The 19,941-nt window shown below is 40.7% G+C and overlaps 1 protein-coding gene and 1 non-coding gene across 5 annotated transcripts in view; one reads left to right on the forward strand and one right to left on the reverse strand.

The window, feature by feature from the left end:
- Positions 1-699: 699 nt before the first annotated feature.
- GRAMD2B (GRAM domain containing 2B) overlaps positions 700-19,941 on the reverse strand; it is a 110,806-nt gene continuing 91,564 nt past the window's right edge. For 2 of the 4 annotated variants that reach the window (XM_025995007.2, XM_025995009.2), the window contains exons 6-14: positions 16,764-16,859; positions 14,451-14,522; positions 14,272-14,352; positions 11,519-11,630; positions 10,832-10,954; positions 9,971-10,058; positions 8,756-8,857; positions 4,795-4,888; positions 700-1,922 (exon numbers count right to left, since the gene is read on the reverse strand). In XM_025995007.2, coding sequence (XP_025850792.1) covers positions 1,881-1,922; positions 4,795-4,888; positions 8,756-8,857; positions 9,971-10,058; positions 10,832-10,954; positions 11,519-11,630; positions 14,272-14,352; positions 14,451-14,522; positions 16,764-16,859 — 810 coding nt within the window. In that variant the 3' untranslated portion in view covers positions 700-1,880. The remainder of the gene's footprint in view (positions 1,923-4,794; positions 4,889-8,755; positions 8,858-9,970; positions 10,059-10,831; positions 10,955-11,518; positions 11,631-14,271; positions 14,353-14,450; positions 14,523-16,763; positions 16,860-19,941) is intronic. The other 2 variants (XM_025995004.2, XM_025995006.2) reach the window with 1 other exon arrangement.
- On the forward strand, positions 17,959-18,064 carry LOC112917169 (U6 spliceosomal RNA). The gene has a single exon (XR_003234425.1). It is a non-coding gene; the product is annotated as a U6 spliceosomal RNA (small nuclear RNA).

Below are 19,941 nucleotides of genomic sequence, written 5' to 3' on the forward strand. Positions count from 1 at the left end.
AGCTTTTCAATATACTGGAAAATTTCACTGTATAGGTGGCTTACCCATTCTGGATTCCCTAATGGGTTTTGACTATACCCGCGTGGAACTTTTATGATACCGGTATGCCAGACATGAAGACATTTCTAAAAGTAATGAATATGGTCCTTGTTATGAGAACGTACTACTTGCATGACACAGTATGTGCTCTAGAGACACATTTGATCCTCCCAACATTTTTATGGGTACTTCTTGTCACATAAATAAAATGGGAGAAAAATAGCCAAAATCCTCAGGTCATACAGCTCATAAAATGTGGACCCAGGAATAAAGCCTTTGATTTCAGACTTTTTTTATAAAATATTTTATTTTTATTTATTCATGAGAGACAGAGAGAGAGAGAAGCAGAGACACAGGCAGAGGGAGAAGCAGGCTCCCGGGGGGTGAGGGGGAGCCCGATGCAGGACTCGATTCCAAGACCCTGGGATTACAGGCAGATGCTTAACCATTGAGCCACCCAGGTGCCCCCAGAATTCATTTTCTTTTCCCTGTATCAATACAACCCCAGAATTTAAGTAATTTTTGAGTTTTGAAATGAATACTTGGGAGGAAAGAAGCATAGGTGAGTGAGTTGGAAGTAGTGGGGAGGAGATGAAAAACAGTTAAAAAGGCATGTTGTCTTAGTTAAAAGGGCTTACAAACAGACAAAACACAGTGTTATTAGCAGGGCATTTTAACCAATGAGTATTTATTAAAAGCCAGGGGGTGCACCAGGCACAGTTCATGTCCAGCAGGCTAACAAATATAAATGATGTAACCAATTCATTTATTAGCTTATCTGATTAAACAAAGTACATTTCATAGAAATGATTATAAAATGCATTGCCAATAGAAACAGTATCATTTATATTACAGATTTAAGGTATCTAAATAATTAATAAAAACCAGCCAACCGATACGTTAAATACAAGTTAGCAGACCACCAGTTACTTCTTTAGTCAACAAGAGAGAGAAGCAGGCATTTGTCATGCTAAGAGGCGTTTCAGCATTCCATATGGGCATCCTGTTTTTCAAAACTAAGAGTCCTGTAAACTTGAAAAGTCAGTTTTTCATCCAGTATCAAATCATATTGTACTTTTTGGTTTAAAGAAAGATTAGTTTTGGTTTCAGAGTAAGTTTAATTTAATACTTAAGTTGCATGTGTCACAGATTCTGGATCTGGGGTGGGTGTGATGATCAGTCCAATTTAGTATTAGTTATAGGAACACAACAAAACATAAACAGGGTATTTTTAATCTGCTCTGTGATATTCTTGCTCGTACTCACTTAAGAAGATACACAGGGTGATTTAAAGCACAAGAGAACAGCAGAAGGGGCAGGAACGGAAAAAAAATGCTGCTGGTGTTGTCAGAGGCAAGTCTGTTTTGGAGAGTCATGGCTAATTCTCGAAAGGACAGTATCCAGTTTTTGGCATGAGATCTATCCCTTAGTTCGAAGGTTGGTTCAGGGGGGGTGTAAAGGAGAGAAAAGTAGCATGAAAAGGACTAAAAATGCATGGAGTGGAGTGTGTTTGCTGACACAGTCATGATGACTGTGGAAACCACAATCATCTGAGAGAGTGTCCACCAGACCCTTCCTGAGACTTCCAGAGATGGGTCTGTTTTCTTCAGGCAGCAGCACTGAAAACCTCCTCAGAGTCAGGGTCAATGTTTATTGCACAGGAACCAGAATTCCTCCCCCTTCCCCCCTTTCCTGAGCTGGAGACCTCCAAGTGCGGATGTGGCTGGGGATGCCCATCGCTCCTCTGGCCAGCAGGGAGCGTGCCACAACAATGTCCAGGGGAGCACCTTCTCTTCAAAGGGAAGCACGAGGTATCATGTTGGTCTGAACCATCCAGTCTGTCAGTCACCATTCTCAAGCAGCTTCTGTAGGTTGTTTTGTATCTTGAAAGAATGAGAGAGAAGTTCCTGTTATTAAATAGAATGGAGTATATCAAGGACCTGTTTGCCATGACCTAGATAATGTTTGACTTTTTTTTTTTTTAAAGATTTTATTTATTCATGAGAGACACACAGAGAGAGGCAGAGACATAGGCAGAGGGAGAAGCAGGCTCCCTGCAGGGAGTCCAATGTGGGACTCAATCCCAGGAGCCTGGGATCATGACCTGAGCCCAAGGCAAAGGCTCTACCACTGAGCCACCCAGGTTGCCCGAGATTCATCTCTTCTTTGAATAAAAGCTACCCCCCAGGTTTTAGATCAGGCAAATGCTTCTTAGTGGAATCAAACTCTGCTGATAATCCACTTTAAAATGAAAAAAAAAAAAAAGATAGGGCTAAAACAGAAAGAGTAGCACCAAGATGATAATGTCAGGAGAGACCAAGAGAAATCAGATGGAAGAAAAAGAACAAAAGCCCTGGCAACGCCAAGTGTGACCTAAATGCAGAGATAATGGGAAACTGATCCTTACAGAGCCTGTGTGTCATGTGGTGTCTGATTCAAATCATCAATGTTTAACACTCCTACTAGATATTACACATTTCCCAGAAGACTGAATTTCACAGGCATGACGTATCTTTGGATCTGAAAACTATGATACCGTGTTGGACAATAAAAATGTGCTCAGTAGATGTTTGTTGAGTAAACGAATGTAAAGAATTCTGAGCAAGGAATTTTCAACGAGCAATACTGTGATGAGTGAGGAACTCCATGGAACAAAAGAAAGATTATATATATATATGTGGTTTTTTTTGACGGTGTGAGCATGAGTTGGGGGAGGGGCAGAGGGAGAGGGAGAGAGAATCTCAAGTAGACTCCCTGCTGAGTGTGGAGCCCAATGCAGGGTTTGAACTCACAACTCTGAGATCACTACCTGAGCTTGAAACCAAGAGTTTGATGCTCAACAGACTGAGCCACCCAGGGGCTCCAGACTTTGTAGAAAAAGCCTATGATTTCCCTCAGGCACAGAGGGTTGGCAAAGAGGAAAGGATCTAATATGTGTATGCCAATGAGTAAGGGACAGGTGGGGCCAGGTAGGGAGAGAGAGATACGGGACTATGTGATCAGGCTCACAGATATTCCCAAAATACTGAGATGTAAGGAAACCAGAGGTAAGGGAATAGACTAGGCCACCTGGCCCCCAGATGTTAGGGAGTATTTTTCTTTGGTGGCTACAGTGTAATCACAGAAAATGAGCAGACCACAAAGAAGTAAGTCATTAAGGATGTTATCAAAGATGTATAGAGTCCTTGGAGCAGTGTGCAACATATAGCTTTTCAGAACTTCAACACAGGCATTTGGGCCCAACTCGACTTTTGACTGCTTCTGCTCAGGGGGCTGAGGTTTCTGTTGGTACAGCAGGGCCTCCTCGTCGAGGAGCTGGCCTCCATCGGACACTCAGCCAGGATGTACCAGACGTGGCCAGCTGTCGGCCTGCTGTGGACAGGTTCTCCTGTTTTCTGGCCCTCCTTACAGCATGTGGTACCCTAGCTAGGCCTGGCGCAAGAGTGGGAAAAAATGCACAAGGGAGTGGTAGGATTCTGTGTGCTTCTGGTCCAAAGAATACCGTTTGCCAGCGTGAACAACCCAGAAAATGAACACCACCCCATTCTCTAGGCTAGCATGGAAGCCAAACATGTGTAAGCATTTCATTTAAAGAAAAAAAAAGTATCCTCAATTCTCAGCAACTAACATTTTAGAAAAGAAAACACTTCTGGTGGCTACATCAGACCTTCTCTGGGATGATTTTGGATTTAAAAGACAAGAAAAAGTTTCCAAGTTCATCCACAGATTCAATAGGAATTAGATGTCATGCTTGGGTTTAGAACTGAACTCTGGAGATTGCTTTGCTCTCAATACTCGAGTAGTTGAATTCTAAATACCAGTTAGTCTAGCAAAACCAACATAATTGGACACATTTGTAGTTCACGTGTCTTGCCAAGTAAGCATAACTGCACTTAGGGAAAGCCACCAAATACTGGGCATTTGTGGTAGCGGTTTGAACTGAACCCTTCACTTTAAACCTTTCCTTAGGATTTAGGGCCGAACCAAACTGCCAGATGCAGGAGATAGACTACTGAAAGGAGAAGTTAAGAAATGTTAATTTGGTTTAACTCTGGGCTGTTTCTACGGAGCCCACCTTCTTGTTCACCCTCCTACTGACTTCAAAGAATGACGCAGGCTTAAGGACAGATCTGCTCTAAAATTGCCCTACTGGAAGATACTCTTAGAGGGCAAAGGTCCATCACTGGCTTCACTGGCAGGGCCTCAGGAGACAGATGGTGAGGAGCAGCAAACCTAACTTTGGAGTCAGAGCCAGATCTGCCAACTTTGCGTGTCTCCTCAAGAGTGAGTTACTTTGAAACTTTGACTCTTTCTCTGTTGGACAGAAGAGGGATGTTGACAGAAGAGGGATGTCGATCTGGCAGGGCTTATAACTGAGACTGAATACAGTATTTCATGTATGGCAACAATCAGCCTGGATGGAGCCAGGCTCACTCTGTGGTCAGGACACTCCCTGCCGTGTCCCTCCACTGAGTCACTTGCCATGGGGCCCTTGTGGGAGAGAGAAATATTTCTAACTAAGGAGGAAAAGCTAAAGACCCATCCACAAGGAGAATGAGATTGAAGCCCATTTCTTAGTGTGGGGGGAAAAAAACAAACAAACCTCTTTCACATGTACCATGAAATCCCCTGGCTGGGTTTGGTCACTGAGGCTGCTCCCTTACACCCCGAAAGTGTTTGTGTGTGTAACCCCTGCTCTATGGCAATCCACAGGCACTCTGGCTCCTGCCTCAACACAGGAAATAAATGAGTCACCTTTTCTAATTTGATTATGTTAGCCGTGAGCTCCTGGCAGAGGACTTCCACATTTAATTGTACTTGTGACCCCAGGCCGGATGGTGCTGTCTGTCTGTAGGAACAAAGAGAAAATTTATTGTGGGCAGGGGTGACAAAATAAGTGGAATGAACATGCTTTACATTTATTTGAACAGAACACTCCGCTAGGGTAGTAGAGAGAGAGAGAGAGAGAGAGTGCGTGCGCACGTGTGCGCGCGCGTTTAACTTGCTAGTACCAGAAAGGCTCTGCAGGAATCCTGAAAGCTCAGCGGGAAGCCTCTGAAGCTATTTTTGTTGAAGTGTTGCTGTTGTGCCTTGGCTTCCCCACAAAAATCAGGCAATTCTGCTCCAGCACATGGCTTCTTAGACCTCTTGGTAACCTCTGACACCCGCCCTATCTTCACCACAGCAGAAATCTACAACAATTGGTGCTCTTCTCAGCCACAGACTTATTTTTTATGGGAGGAGGGGCCATTTACACATAGGAACTTTTCAGAATGTGTAGGAAGGTATTTTAAATTTTTAAAAGATTTTATTTATTTATTCATGAGAGACAGAGAGAGAGAGAGAGAGGCAGAGACACAGACAGAGGGAGAAGCAGGTTCCCCGCAGGGAGCCCGATGTAGGACTCGATCCCAGGACCCCAGGATTACGTCCTGGGATGAAGGCAGACCCTCAACCACTGAGCCCCCCAGGTGTCCCAAGAATGTGCAGGAAGGTCTTTAATGAAATTGTTCCTGAAGTGTGAGACTTTTGTAGTTCTTTTTTTTGAGACTTGCTATGCCCATGTAACTGTTCTTATAATCTAACAGATGTATTCAGTGTTTACCATTTGAACTATTTTTGGCATGGGCTCTTCCCCCAGGGCCCACTGGGGTCCTACGCCAGCTAAAACTAGGAAACTCAGAGCTGTCGGTACATTTTCCTGGAGGAGTGGTCTAAAGCTGTTTATCAGATTTTCATGTTAAGGTTAAGAACTGTGGTCTGTATCCCCTTTCCGTATTTCTTGGTTGTAATTTATTTTTAGCTATTAGGTTTTTTTTTTTTTCCTTTTAAGGATTTTATTTATTTATTCATGAGAGACACAAAGAAAAGGCAGAGACACAGGCAGAGGGAGAAGCAGGCTCCTTGCATGTGTGGCTCGATCTGGAATTTTGGGATTATGACCTGAGCTGAAAGCAGATGCTCAACTGCTGAGCCACCCAGGCATCCCAGCACTAGGTTTTTATTTATTTTAAAATGTCATTTATTGGGACACCTGGGTGGCTCAGCAGTTGAGCATCTGCCTTCTGCTCAGAATGTGATCCCGGGATCAAGTTCCACATCAGGCTCCTTGCAGGAAGCCTGCTTCTCCCTCTGCCTGTGTCTCTCATGAATAAATAAATGACATTTTATTTTTTTTTAAAGATTTTATTTATTTGAGAGAGAGAGAGAGAGCATACGAGCAGGGGGAAGGGCAGAGGGAATCTCATGCAGACTCCCTGCTGAGGGAGGAGTCCAACCTGGGGCTCGATCTCACCACCCTGAGATCATGACCTGAGCCGAAAACAAGAGTGGAATGCTTAACCGACTGAGCTATCCAGGCACCCCAGCCATTTGGTTTTTATATGGCAATAATGGGTCTGATTATTTTACACAGGTACTGGTAAATGACTGAGGATCGACTAAACATTAAAAAAGCAATCAGATGTTTTTCTGTTTACTATTACTAAAAACAAATGGTTCTTTCTTTATCCCTGAGGCATACTATCAAAATCTTAGATTCCAAACAGGAAACTGAATTGGAATCTTTGAGTATTTTTTTTTTAATTTTTTATTTATTTATGATAGTCACAGAGAGAGAGAGAGGCAGAGACACAGGCAGAGGGAGAAGCAGGCTCCATGCACCGGGAGCCCGACGCGGGACTCAATCCCGGGTCTCCAGGATCGCACCCTGGGCCAAAGGCAGGCGCCAAACCGCTGCGCCACCCAGGGATCCCCCGGAATCTTTGAGTATTTAGAGGAGGGAACTGAGACCCACAGAACTGAAGGATCAGCATGAAATTCTGACAGTGTATAGGCTACAGATGTACCAACAAAGCAGGTAAAAGGAATGAACTGTGACAACTAACCAATCCAGTTACAAGTGTGGGTCTACCTACTGGGCAGTTATGGCTGGATCACTTTGGAGGAAGAAAGATAGGAAAAGAAGCTTAGGTCCTCTGAAAGTTCCTTATGAACATCTTCTTCCCATCAGTCATAAATAATCTTGATTTCTGGTATTTGTTCCTGGGTTGATTATTTAAATAGTAGAATGAATATTCCTTTTGTGCTTGTTAGCAGAGTTTCCGCTTTATCTCCAAGTTAACAAAATGATAATAGGAGGTTCATTTCCTAAAAAATTATGAGGTATATTAAAAAAAAAAAATCAACCTTGTATATGATAGTGAACTAGGAGGGAATGTTAGATTAGGGTAGACTAGGTATGTTAACATTTTGAACAAGATGGGAGAGAGGAAATAAGGGCAGAGTATAAATCTATTCCAGGCCATTCTTTATGCTTTTGTATTAATGGCTCAAAGGTATATATATGGTTCAAAAAAACCCTAAATGCCAATAGACATGTAAGCCACAGAACAAGACTTTAAGGTAGTTATTTGAGCATAAAGAGGCCACAGAATGGCATAGTATAATCATTCTCCAAGTTTAGACCCAGGCTGGCACCATCAACATCATCTGTTAACTTGACAGAAATGCAAATTCTCAGGCCCTCAGATCGAGTGCATCAGAAACTCTGGGGATGAGCCCTGCAGTCTGTTTTCATAAGCCATCCAGATGATTCTGAAGCACACTCTAGCCTGATGCAGTTGCTAAGCTGTACATCACAACCAAGCCATTGATAGACTAGAAAGCCTATCCTTGTAGTCATACAGACTTGCATCTGTGTCCTGATTTTATTACAAACTGTAAGACATTAAATTATTTCTCTAGGTCTCAGTTTCCTCATCTATAAAATGGGAATAAAAGTTATCTTAAAGGGTTATGGTGAACATAAAATGAGAGAAAACTGCATTTGTGCATGTATATATCTATTCTAATAGAGTCTCTAGCATGTGGTACAAACTCTGTAAATGAGTATCTCTACTTTTAAAACTTGGTTAGGCACATGGCTGGCTCAGTCAGAAGACCATTCAACTCTTGATCTCTGGGTCATGAGTTTGAGGCCCACATGGGTGAAGAGATTATTTAAATAAATAAATGAAAAAAAAAATCCACAACCCAAAAGTTTAAAGAAAAAGAACTTGGGTTAAAAGTATGCTTTCTAACATGGATTAATTTATTTTACTTTTTAGGTAATGCATCAAAATCCTCATGTATATGGATTTAAAGAAAAGAGCTTTGTGTGTGAATAGGTTTAATTACGTCAGGAATGTTAAACATGACTGTGATGGAAAAACCTTCACAGATGCATTCAGCTATTACTAGTTACAGAGATCTTCAAAGTGGTCAAGAGTTTCATAAATTAAAAAAAGTTTCATAAATATATGAATTAATATAAAGAGTTAATATATGCTAAATAAGCTGAGTTACTTGAATTGCTTCTTTGCTATTCATGTCTTCACCCACTGCCATTTTTTTTTCCCACTGCCATTTTACTAAGATAAACTGGTATATTTTAATAAATGGGCCAAGGTCACAACTGAGTCTTAGGATAATAGAAAAGATAATGTATGCTTGTTTCTTGATAAACTGGCAACACTTTAGCAACTCAAGAACTGTTCAGTCAGGGCGTTCATTTCTAGGACTCTCCCACCTGCCCCACTACTTCCCACAAAGACCCTTAACCAAACGTCTCATACAGAATGTAACCTCAATTTATGTTTGCTAAGAAGGATGGTAAGCACCAAACATTATAGTAGTCTCAGTAGCAAGCAGATGGCACTGCAGGGAATCGTCTTACTCGTGATGAGTGTCCACAATGGAGGTTAGTGACCCCAGCCTCTCTTCCAGAGTATTAATTCTGTATCTCATGTAGAAGGTGGAGATGATTAGTGCACAGACCCTGGAAAGGGATGAAAGGGAGATTTTCAATAGGTTGATGAACTCACATTCATAAAACAACAAACTCAGAGCCAGTGTTGTACACCGAAGGCAACATATTCCCCAAAATTAACTTGCCAAAGAGACTTGAGAAAGGTCTTTTCTCTCTTTTTTTTTTTATTTTTTATTTATTGATGATAGTCACACACACACACAGAGAGAGAGAGAGAGAGAGAGAGGCAGAGACACAGGCAGAGGTAGAAGCAGGCTCCATGCAGGGAGCCCGACGTGGGACTCGATCCCGGGTCTCCAGGATCACGCCCTGGGCCAAAGGCAGGCACCAAACCGCTGCGCCACCCAGGGATCCCGAGAAAGGTCTTTTCTCAATGGGCTGATGCTTGTCACAAAACTTGAGAGCTAGAACAGGATTTAAAATCTTCTGGCCCAGGTTCCTCAACTTACAAACAATGGCCATCCTTCTAGGGTCTCTCAGCCATGCCCACAGTGGATTGCCAGACTCTGCTCCTTTTCCCAGTGGTGCTATGTCCTGTACTAGGAGGGCCTAGCCAGTGAGTGCCCAGTCTTGTTCTCTGGTGACTCACAAATTCCCTTCTTTATCTGGAAACCAAACTGGGCACATCCTCCTGGGTTGTAAGGAACAGCCTAGAACTGGGTCAGCTTATTTTCAGAAAAACAACTGGTTCAGGAATGGAATCTGAGGGGGAATTTTTTTAAAGTCTTTGCCTGAGTTTTCAGTAGAGGGGATGAAGATATTTTAAAGTTGTTTTGGCCTCTGTCCAGAGGACATGGGATAGATGAGAAAATAAATAGTAAAAGGCCAAAGATGCTTCAGCATTCACAGAACAGTTTTCTTATTAATAGTATCCACTCAGAAGTTAGTCCTTTGCTGGAATTGGTACACTGTGGTCTTCCTCCCTTCTATTTATTTAAATAAGGGGATGTGACCTAAGTATAAGGGAAAAAAATGTTGGACTAGGAGACAAAAACTGTTAAAGGAAAGATTTGGGTCACATTAGAGATAACAGATTTACAACGATTCTTGGAAGCGTGAGATTATTCTTTTAGAGAACTGAATCATTTTCTTATGTCACTCATAGTAAATACATCTACTTACACAATTGCGTAAAATATAAGAATATGGTGCAGAGTTGTACGTGTCTGAGACTTGACTTTGTGTAAGACTCCAATGGTTTCTGACTGACCTGTTAGGGGAGGAAAAGAGGAACAGGTTTAAAACTACCACACACCTCCCTTATCCAGTAAAGTCCCTATGGAGAAGAGGTACTTGCAAGAGAAAACATTCACTGAAGCCTTCCACGTTAACCAGTACTTGTAATTCCTTCCAACATGTTACATATTTACGGAGAGCATCCTCTGTGTCAAGCATTGCACTGGAGTGAATCGTGTACAAAACTCTCATACCAGTATAATTGGTAAACAGTTATTAGTATAATTAGTAAATAAACAATTCAGTAATTTGAATTTTATCATCAATTTTTGAATAACAATCTCAAAGTTTTCAAAATAATGGACTTCCAGGAAGGCTATTCACCTTTATATCCCTGATGATAAAGCAGAGAATTGGATACTGTTTGTTGAATGAATACATGAATTAATATGCAAAGAAAAAAGACCTACAGTAGGAAAGGAGGGGAGGGATATGAAAGGCAGTCATAAAGTAAAATATGAGGAGCTTTTATTTATTTTTTTGAGATTTAATTAATTTCTTTAGAGAGTGAGAGAGAGCACTCATGAGCAGAGAAAGAGGGAGAGAGAGACTCCCAAGCAGACTCTACACCGAGCATGGACCTTGACATGGGGAATGATCCTAGGACCCTGAAATCGTGACATGAGCCAAAACCAAGAGTAGGATGCTCAACCAACTGAGCTGCCCAGGTTCCCCTGAAATAGGCCCTTTAAAAGTTACAAGCAGATGTCTGCCACTGTCCCCTATCCAAGACCTTCTGTTCCTTACCATGTACAGGGAGACTCTTGGCTTTTCCTTCAGGTACTCTAGTCACATGGGCATCTGCCCGAGCTGGTTTTGTTTCTCCCTTGGAGACATTCAGAACTGTCTGGGATTCCGTCACATGGAAATCTATCAAGCCAAAAATGGGGCTGGCTAAGTTTCTTCCCAATGCATTTAGAAACACAGGATCAACCACAAAGCAAATCAATCTCACAACATGCATAAAGGCTGAGACTATAAATACATCTTCTCACAAGTTGGTTCCCTGGATAGGTATTGAAATTCAATGCTTAGGCAAGTAACATAATGATATAAAGACAGTCTGTTCTTAGCCCACTGACTCATGGGGGCCATTCAGCTATAACAGTGAATAATATGATTGAAGGAAGAGGTAAAAAGAAAAAACATTTTGTGTTTTTTCTCTTTAAACCACCCTAATATTGTGTCAATTTAAGAGACACATATTGAATGTGTGTAAAGAGAAATGGATATTTACCATGTAAACAATTCCTTTTACCTAAACTTTCAAGCCATCCTTTCTCCAGAGTCCCTTCTCAATTATTAATTGATAATTAGTCCCTTCTTAATGAATTGACAAGGTGGTTTTGTTGGGTTTTGTTTTTGTTTGACAGGGGTGAGACGAGGATGTTTTGTGGAACATTCTATTTTAGTTGACAAAGAAATGTCTCAGACCTCGGGAGTTCTCAGATTCAGGAGTCTGAGAGCCAGAACTGCTGTATCCTTCCATCTCTTGCCGCCTTTGTCGAACCACTCCATCCAGATCTGAGAATTCATCGTTGAAATCCTGAAAGGAAACAATGAAGTGTACAGAGTTAAATTCCCCTCATTGAACAGACAGGACTCTGTAACTGTCAGCCCTTTCACTTGGGCCTGACCTATAAAATACTGAAAAAGAAGGGAGGATTACTCCATACCACTGGGATTTCCTCAACAGATCAGGGTATCTGGTGACCGAAACGGATTTTTCTGGGCGGTTAGAATTCTGTCAACAGTGGCCAACTTGTTGGAAACAACAAATAACTAGAAAAAAAGTTGAACTGCTGATGATTGCAAACCTTCTAGGGTAGAACTGGAGAAATCTCATTAGCACTTTGTAATGAGAAAAAGTGATTGACACAGAAACCTATACAAGAACAAACAGATGCACAGTTTTCTAAGTACATGTTCTACATGCAAAGGTATTCTTTAAATCCGAGTTTTAAAAAAGGTGTTGGAAGTGAAAGGAAAAATGGGTTTAACAAATGAGACACTGAAAGGAAGGTTTTAGCTTCCCCAAACCCCAACCAAATTAAGAGTCCGTACTATCACTTTTGAATTAGAGACAGAGGGTAGAGGGGTGAGCAGTAGGGAAAAAGCAGGGCTCTTTTACTTTATATCCTACTTGTTTCCCCCAAATGCTTAAGAACTGATGGGACTATTGGTGTCATTAAAGTGTCTCTGGGGAAGTTCCAAGTAGGTTGAGATTTTCAGTTAAGTTAGCTGCCAAATGAAGAGATTCCTCATGTAAGGAAATGACCCACCCTTCGGCTTAAACTAGCTATCTTTTGATCATTTCAACAACTCATTTCAATTTCATGCAGGAATTTATAGGGGATAGAAAGTTGAAGAATTCAAGTCTCCTCAATATCATAATTATTGACTGAAGACCTATCATGTAGCAGGCAGTTTGCAGAAGCTCCTTGACTACTGCACTTAATCTTCATGGCTACATCATGGGGTTGGCATTTTGCTGGATGAAGAAATTGAGTCACAGCAGGTAAAGAGCTTGTCTGATACCATAACTCAGCTGGGTGGAACCCAGATTTGAAACTCAGTTTGTTGGATTCTAAATCCTATGTGTTGTCTTTTATTTTGTATGACTTCCCATTACTTTTTTGTCCCCCAAGGTATTTTTTTAATTGAGATAAAAGTCATGTAATGTAAGTCATCATTTAAAGCATGCAATTTAGTGGTTTTTAAAATAATCACAATTTTCATGCAGCCATCACCACTGTCTTATTTCAGAACATTTCCACTACCTTCAAAGTGAAACCCTTTACCTGTTAGCAGTTACTCCTAATTTCTCCCTCCCCCATCCCTTGGCAACCACTAATTTTCTGTCTCTATTGATTTATCTCAGACTTTTCATATAAATGGAATTGTAGCATATGTGGCCTTTTGTGTCTAGCTTCTTTTGCTTAGCATCATGTTTCCAAGGTTCGTCCATGTTGCATGTGTCAGTATTCCTTCCTTTATATGGTCAAATAATATTCTATTTTATGGACATATCACATTTTATTTACCCATTCTGCAAATGATGGACATTAGGATTGTTTCTACTTTTTTTTTTTTTTTTTTTGGCTATTATGAACAGTGCAGTTGTGAACATTTTTTTTCTTTCTTTTTTTTTTTTTGTGAACATTTTTTTTTGTTTGTTTGTAAGATTTTACCCATTCACCTAAGAGATAGAAAGTATACAGAAACAGAGGGTGAAGCAGACTCCCCACTGAGCAGGGAGCCTGATATGGGGCTCATTCAGGACCCCGAGATCATAACCTGAGCTGAAGGCAGACACTTAAACCAACTAAGCCACCTAGGTGTGCCTGCTGTGAACATTCCTGCAAAACTTTTATATGTATATGTTTTCAATTCCTGTATTTTTTAACAGCTCTCAAAACATATCTGTAGATGTTAAAAGCATGGGCTCTTACCACTGTACCCAGGGTATCCCAACATTTAACAGTAAACAATTTGGAATAATCACCTGAAATAAATATGGTTAGGAGTCTCGGGATGACATTATACCATCATAGGTATAAATCTTGTACAAATAGGGGGAACTACTTTCCACTGGAGATTTACTATACAGTCAACAAAGTCTAAAGAAAAAAACTCTTTCACTTAGTCACTATAGAGTTCTTTTACAATTATTTCTGGATATTCCTCATGTTTTCTACTAAGCTATAAAGTCTTAGAAGCCAAGAACTAGTTTTGATTTTTCTTAGTGTCCTTGTAGCATACACTAGCACAGTGCCTGGAACACAGCAATTCGTGGGGATGAATCATGCCGCTACCTTAAGAGACTGGTGAATTCCTCTAAAATAACACTGACAAGGAAAGACAGCAAAGTTTTACGAACACCTCCACCGACCACTCACTTGACCAGACAGCCCACTATCACGTTCCTTTTGCAGGACAGCTTTTCAATTACTTTATTTTTTTTATTTATTTATTTTTCTTTTCAATTAATTGAAAACAGTTTATGGCCTCCTCTCTCCCCCCGTTTCCCACCCTATTCTTCAGCACAGAAGTGCCCTGGGTCTTCATTTTACCTCAGATATTAAGGTCCTACTCTCTGTCTCTCCCCCAGTCATGGTATAAGATAAATATGATTGTGGGACACATTTCATTTCTGTTGCATTCAGATAGTTACGTAGGCAACTCACCAGAGGCAGAGAGGAAGGGCGGTCAGCCCGGAAACTGTTTTCCAGAGAAGATGGGTTGGGACTGTTCCCGACGCTCATATTCTGAAATTATTGAAACAAAATGAAAACCCAAATCAACTACAAAACCACAGGAAATACAGAGAGGAGACAGCAAAGGAGCCGAGGGAGGTTGTACTCACTTCTAAGTGTCCACACACAGATTTTAGTAGCTTGTAAGTAGAATCTCTGGAGAGTAAGGAGACAAATATGTACTGAAAAACAAAACAGTCATTGTTAACAGATACTACCTGAAAAGAAGTGAGAGTGCAAAATTTATAAATATATCTATACATTTAAATATATATTTTATATATAAATAGTATATGTAGAATATAAACAGTAGTTATTATATATTATATATATAGATATATTAAGAATATATAATATAATCTTATATATGTGTATTTTTTTCTTTTCATTTTCAAATGATGGAGACTGTTTTCTGGTTTACAGTCTCATTCACTCACACATTTTTAAATTCCATTTCTGGAATAAACCAAACCTATTCCCCCACTTCCCCCACAAGAGCAACAAAACCCTCAGACCCCATTTAAGTAATAAAGCAACAGAGAGCAACATGAAGGCTTCAATATGCTAACATTGATGCTCCAAACAAACAAGCACAGGCAGGAAAGGACCTGGACACTAAAAAAAAAAAAAAAAAAAAAAAAAAAAAGGCTAGTGATATTTGCTAGAACCTCTTTAAAGCTTATTCCCTACCACCACCACCCTCTTTCTTTCAAGGTATTTAACAGTTCCCAAGGGTCCTCTTTCTCTGTTCTGACCTAGATTTCCACTAAACATTTCCCAGAGGCTCTCACAGGCTTGTTCTGTTTCAAGCTACTTCCAGACCGTCCCTTGTACAAATATGGAGATTTTCTAGTGAATGCAAATACATAAGCGATGGGAAAGAAGTGAAATCAGACTCGGCAAGTACTTTGGAGACAAATGACAAGGAAAAATAATTTTACCATGAACAGTATATGAAGAAAATATTAGAACTCACTCTTTCTCCATCTATTTGATCTTTTCAGATCCCTTTCCAGAAGTTTGTGATTATCCCTTTCACTCAACAAGACCACTTGATCACTTGATATGCTTCCCTAGCAAGTACGTATTCCAAAGTAGTTAACATTAGACCTAGTTGCAAAGTCTGACTCTGATACTTAGAAGTGGGTGACAATAGGCAAACTATTCAACCACTCTTGGCTTCAGTTTACTTTTGATTTTCCTTTTTTTTTTTTATAGGATTTTTTTATTGACAGAGAGAGAGAGAGAGAGAGAGAGAGAGGTGGGAGGGGATAGGGAGAGAGAGAATCTCAAGCAGACTCTCTGCTGATGTGGGGCTCAATCCCATGATCCTGAGATCATGACCTGAGCCAAAACCAAGAGTTGGATGCTCAAGTAACTGAAGTGTCCCAGGTGCCCCTTGGTTTTCTTAACACTTACCCCTCCTAGATGGCAGTGTTGAATCAACATGAAAATAGAAGGAAAGTATTTAGCATATGCCTGGTGAAAAGTACTTGATGCTTGTTAGCCATTAGTATTAAAAAAATTTTTTTTTTCCAAATATTAACCTATTTCCTACCTCATCAGAATAGCCTCTTTTATCTTTCCTCCACCTCCCTTTCTACTTCAATTTATTCAGTATGGTTAGAAATGGACAGCAGCTTTTATGCTTTCATAGAAATAGTAGGCAAAATATTAAAAAATTTCAAGTGAAAAATGCGTTAAGAACTAACTACTCCATTCCTTCTTTCTGGCCAAATTGAAATAAACACCACTCTCAATGCAAATATTTCTGGTTGCAAATGTTTGTGGCAGCCCAACAATCTGGAGCAGCTCTAGAATTTCTATATGGAAGAAAAGTACTTAAAGCAACCTGGAAGCCAAGAAAGTAGTCCTAAAGCTGAATGTGCATGGCAAGCATGTATATATTATGTATTTGGGGATGGCTCTGGAGAGGGACCAAGGAAGGTTCTGTGGAGGGTGGGTACCCCCCCCCAGAGACTCTTCAGTATCCCCCCAGCCTCACCAATGTGGTGGTGGTGGCTGTTTGAAATATTAAAACGGAATATATTCATCAATTTTGCCCGTTCTAAGAGATGTTAGGGAAAGGGAAGCTGGGAAAGAATTTTGTTTTTTAAAGATTTTATTTATCCATGAGAGACACACACAGAGAGAGAGAGAGAGAGCAGAGAGAGAAGCAGGCTCCACGCAGGGAGCCTGACATGGGGACTCGATCCCGGGACTCAAGGATCATGCCCTGGGCCGAAGGCAGGCGCTAAACCACTGAGCCACCCAGGGATCCCCAGAATTTTATTTTTTTGACCTCAGTCAAGCAAGTATAATTAAGTCAGCAGGAAATTCAAAACTGTCAACAATTATAATGAGGGGAAAACAAGATACAAACAGGACAAAGCTAAGGTGCCCTCGCTGTGAGGTGTACTTACCCGGTCTGTGACTGTTGCTATAATCAGGGCATTTGGCACCAGAAGGGCAGTTTTGGTTTTCTTTATTAGGGTGACTGAGAAGACTGGAATAGAGATCTGAAACAGAATCAGTTAATACTGGTTCAGGCTTTGCTGAACAGGACTTCAAATCTTCATGTTGAAGGAAAAAAATTTTTAAATGGTTTAACTGAGAAAAATCAACCCCCGTCCCCCTTCCCCCCCCAGTAAGCTCTCCAGCCTCCAAGAAGAAAAGTGAGCATCTTCTCAAAGTTCTGTTTACAAAGCCAGAGGGTAAATTTACATCATCAATCCTACTCAAGGGCTTGGTGAGAAACTCTTATCTTGAGACAAGGGAATGAATGCAAAATACAGAGCCATCTTAAAGACAGGCCCAAGGCTCTAAAGAAGTTATGTGCTTGTGGTCATCCATTTAGGGCTAATCTCTGCATACCCTGCTCTTCTATAACCTTAGGCACATGTGGGCAAGGAAAACGTTGAATAGCACTGATGTAGTGAAACCACTACTGGACAAAAGTCTGCGACCTGAATTCTCAGTTCTGTTACTATTCTGCAACTCAATAAAGGACACCTCATTTAAAATGGACTCTGGACACTGGGTAGTATAGGCAAACTGAATTTAAATAAAAACAAATAATTAAAAAAAATTAAAATGGAGTCTGGAGGCCAGAAGGGGGCGCTCTCATGCACTACTCTGGTCCTCGGTTGCAGACTGCAAAAGAGAAGCCCACTTTTACTGCCCAACCCAGCTGGAGGAGGGCAGGATTTCTCCTCAGCAGCAAGCTCAGCCAATGAGAACGCTTGAATGCTCCCTTCTCTTCAATGGACTTTTGTCCCAAGCAACCTCTCCCAACTTCCTCCCTTTCTCTGTAATTTAACATTTTTCTCCCTTGATCTCCAGACTTGCCTATGCTCTGCCATAGCTTGCATGGCTCAAATTGCAATTTCTCTGCTATCCCTGAATAAACCCATTTTGCTGATAAAACAATGGGCTGTTTTACTTTTTAAGGCCCACTCTATCTGCGTGACCCACTCAACCTTACAAGCTGCCTTTTGTAAGCCTCAGTTTCTAGATGTGTAAAGTGTAGATACTCTTATCTGCTTCCCAGGATTTTCTGTGGATTAAGTGAGATAATATTTGGAAAATGCCTAGCACTCATTAAGAAAGTGATTTATTGTGTTCACTTTGGCAGCACATATACTAAAACTGGAATGATACAGAGAAGATTAGCATGTCCCCTGCACAAGGATAAGTGCAAATTCATCAAGTGTTCCATATTAAAAAAAAATCGTTTCCTCATCCATCTCATAAAAAGAGGATAGGTGAAATAAAAGAACTCTAACTTTTCTGATCCAAACAATAGAGAATTGGAGATTCTCTCCAATTGAGAAAGTCACTTAATTAGGACAGCCCTATGAAGTACATATTCTAAGAGATTAGACATTTGTTTAGAGAGGTATGTGACTTGTCAAAGGTTACAATGATGAGATTTGAACCAATCTAATCCAAAATATGGATTCTTTTTCATACAATGTACTAAAAGCATGTACCAGATACCATGAAGAATAGATGTTCCAATACTTTTATGTTATATCCCTCCAACCCTCCTTGGTTTCAAAGAGAAATGGATGGTATCACTTTGATCCTGGAAAACATAGTCACACACATCCGTGGTAAAGCAACCTGACTCCCTCCACAAGTACACACACTCACTTGAACATCTATTTTGTAAAAATGCTTCACATATTCTAAAAGAGAGCAACAAGGTTAGTGGGGAAGAGGAGGGGCTTAGGTTAGTACTGCCAGCTTGGGGGAAGAAAGATGAGCTTTTAATTCTGAATACTTGCATTCCCATATATAGGTTTATGAGATGGGTATGTTCTACTGCCCCTCAAAGTTCCAGAATGGAAGACTATGTAAGAACGAGGGGCTAATCTTTTTTTTTTTTAAGATTTTTAATTTAGTAATTAAATAAATAATAAATGTCATGAGAGACAGAGAGAGGCAGAGACACAGGCAGAGGGAGAAGCAGGCTCCCTGCAGGAAGCCTGATGCAGGACTCGATCCTGGACCCCAGGATCAGGCCCTGAGCCAAAGGCAGATGCTCAATTGCTGAGCCACCCACACGTCCTGAACAAGGAGCTAATCTTTTTTTTAAAAAAGATTTTATTTATCCATGAGAGACACAGTGAGAGAGACAGAGACATAGGCAGAGGGAGAAGCAGGCTCCCTGCAGGGAGCCCAATATGGGACTGGATCCCAGGACCCCAGGATCACCCCCTGGGCCAAAGGCAGACGCTCACTGAGCCCCTGGGGCTAATCTTAATGGGACATTTCCTAAAACCTATTTTGCCAATGAACTCTACTGCACAAATCCTGAAGTGTAGGAGATAACTCAGAAGTTACAAGCTGGGATAACTTTGGGAAAGAAAATTAAGGTCTACAAAGATGGATGAAGATATAAAAATGAATCTAATTTTGTTTCAGAGCAGCGACACAAACACAGAGACTAGGTGCTATAAATTTGTTATTTTTTTTTTTTCATAATCTAAGGCATAGAACACTCTTAAGGAATTTTCAATCAACTACTTCCTCAGTATAAAATGACAAACAGATCACATGTGAAAATAGCATAAATCATTTTTCAGTTTGAGACTGAATGGAATCTCATGCACACATTTAATTTGACTAGCATCTGAAAATGCTGTTGACCAAAAGGTCTTGATTACATTAAGGCTGCACTTCATATTTTTTGAGAGTACGGTGTTTAGAAAATTTCCCTTCCTAGAGTGAATTGTTTGATTGCCTTTAGTTCATACTGGATGGTGTTGGATCCAGTTCTGTTGGCAGTACAGCAATTCTGGCACAGATCTGAAGCTCCAATCTCCTTGGCACCATCCTCAGAAGGGAAGAAGTGTATAAGTCACTACCGTGGTTCTTATGTTCCCACCCCCTGATAATTTTTAATCTCTTGTCTCTAAGATTAGCTATGGCACATGCAAAAGCAACTCCGCCATGTTGCGTCTTTGAAAAACCAGTGTGTTACACCACTCCTTTTTCCTTTTTTTGTGTGGTTAGGTCTCTCTTAGGTAGATGTTAGACTTTAAAACCATCGCTAGGATCACACTGGCTTCAAACTGCACTTACTGAGTTTAAGAT

The sequence above is a fragment of the Vulpes vulpes genome, chromosome 12, assembly GCF_048418805.1.
Source record: "Vulpes vulpes isolate BD-2025 chromosome 12, VulVul3, whole genome shotgun sequence".
Taxonomy (NCBI): domain Eukaryota; kingdom Metazoa; phylum Chordata; class Mammalia; order Carnivora; family Canidae; genus Vulpes; species Vulpes vulpes.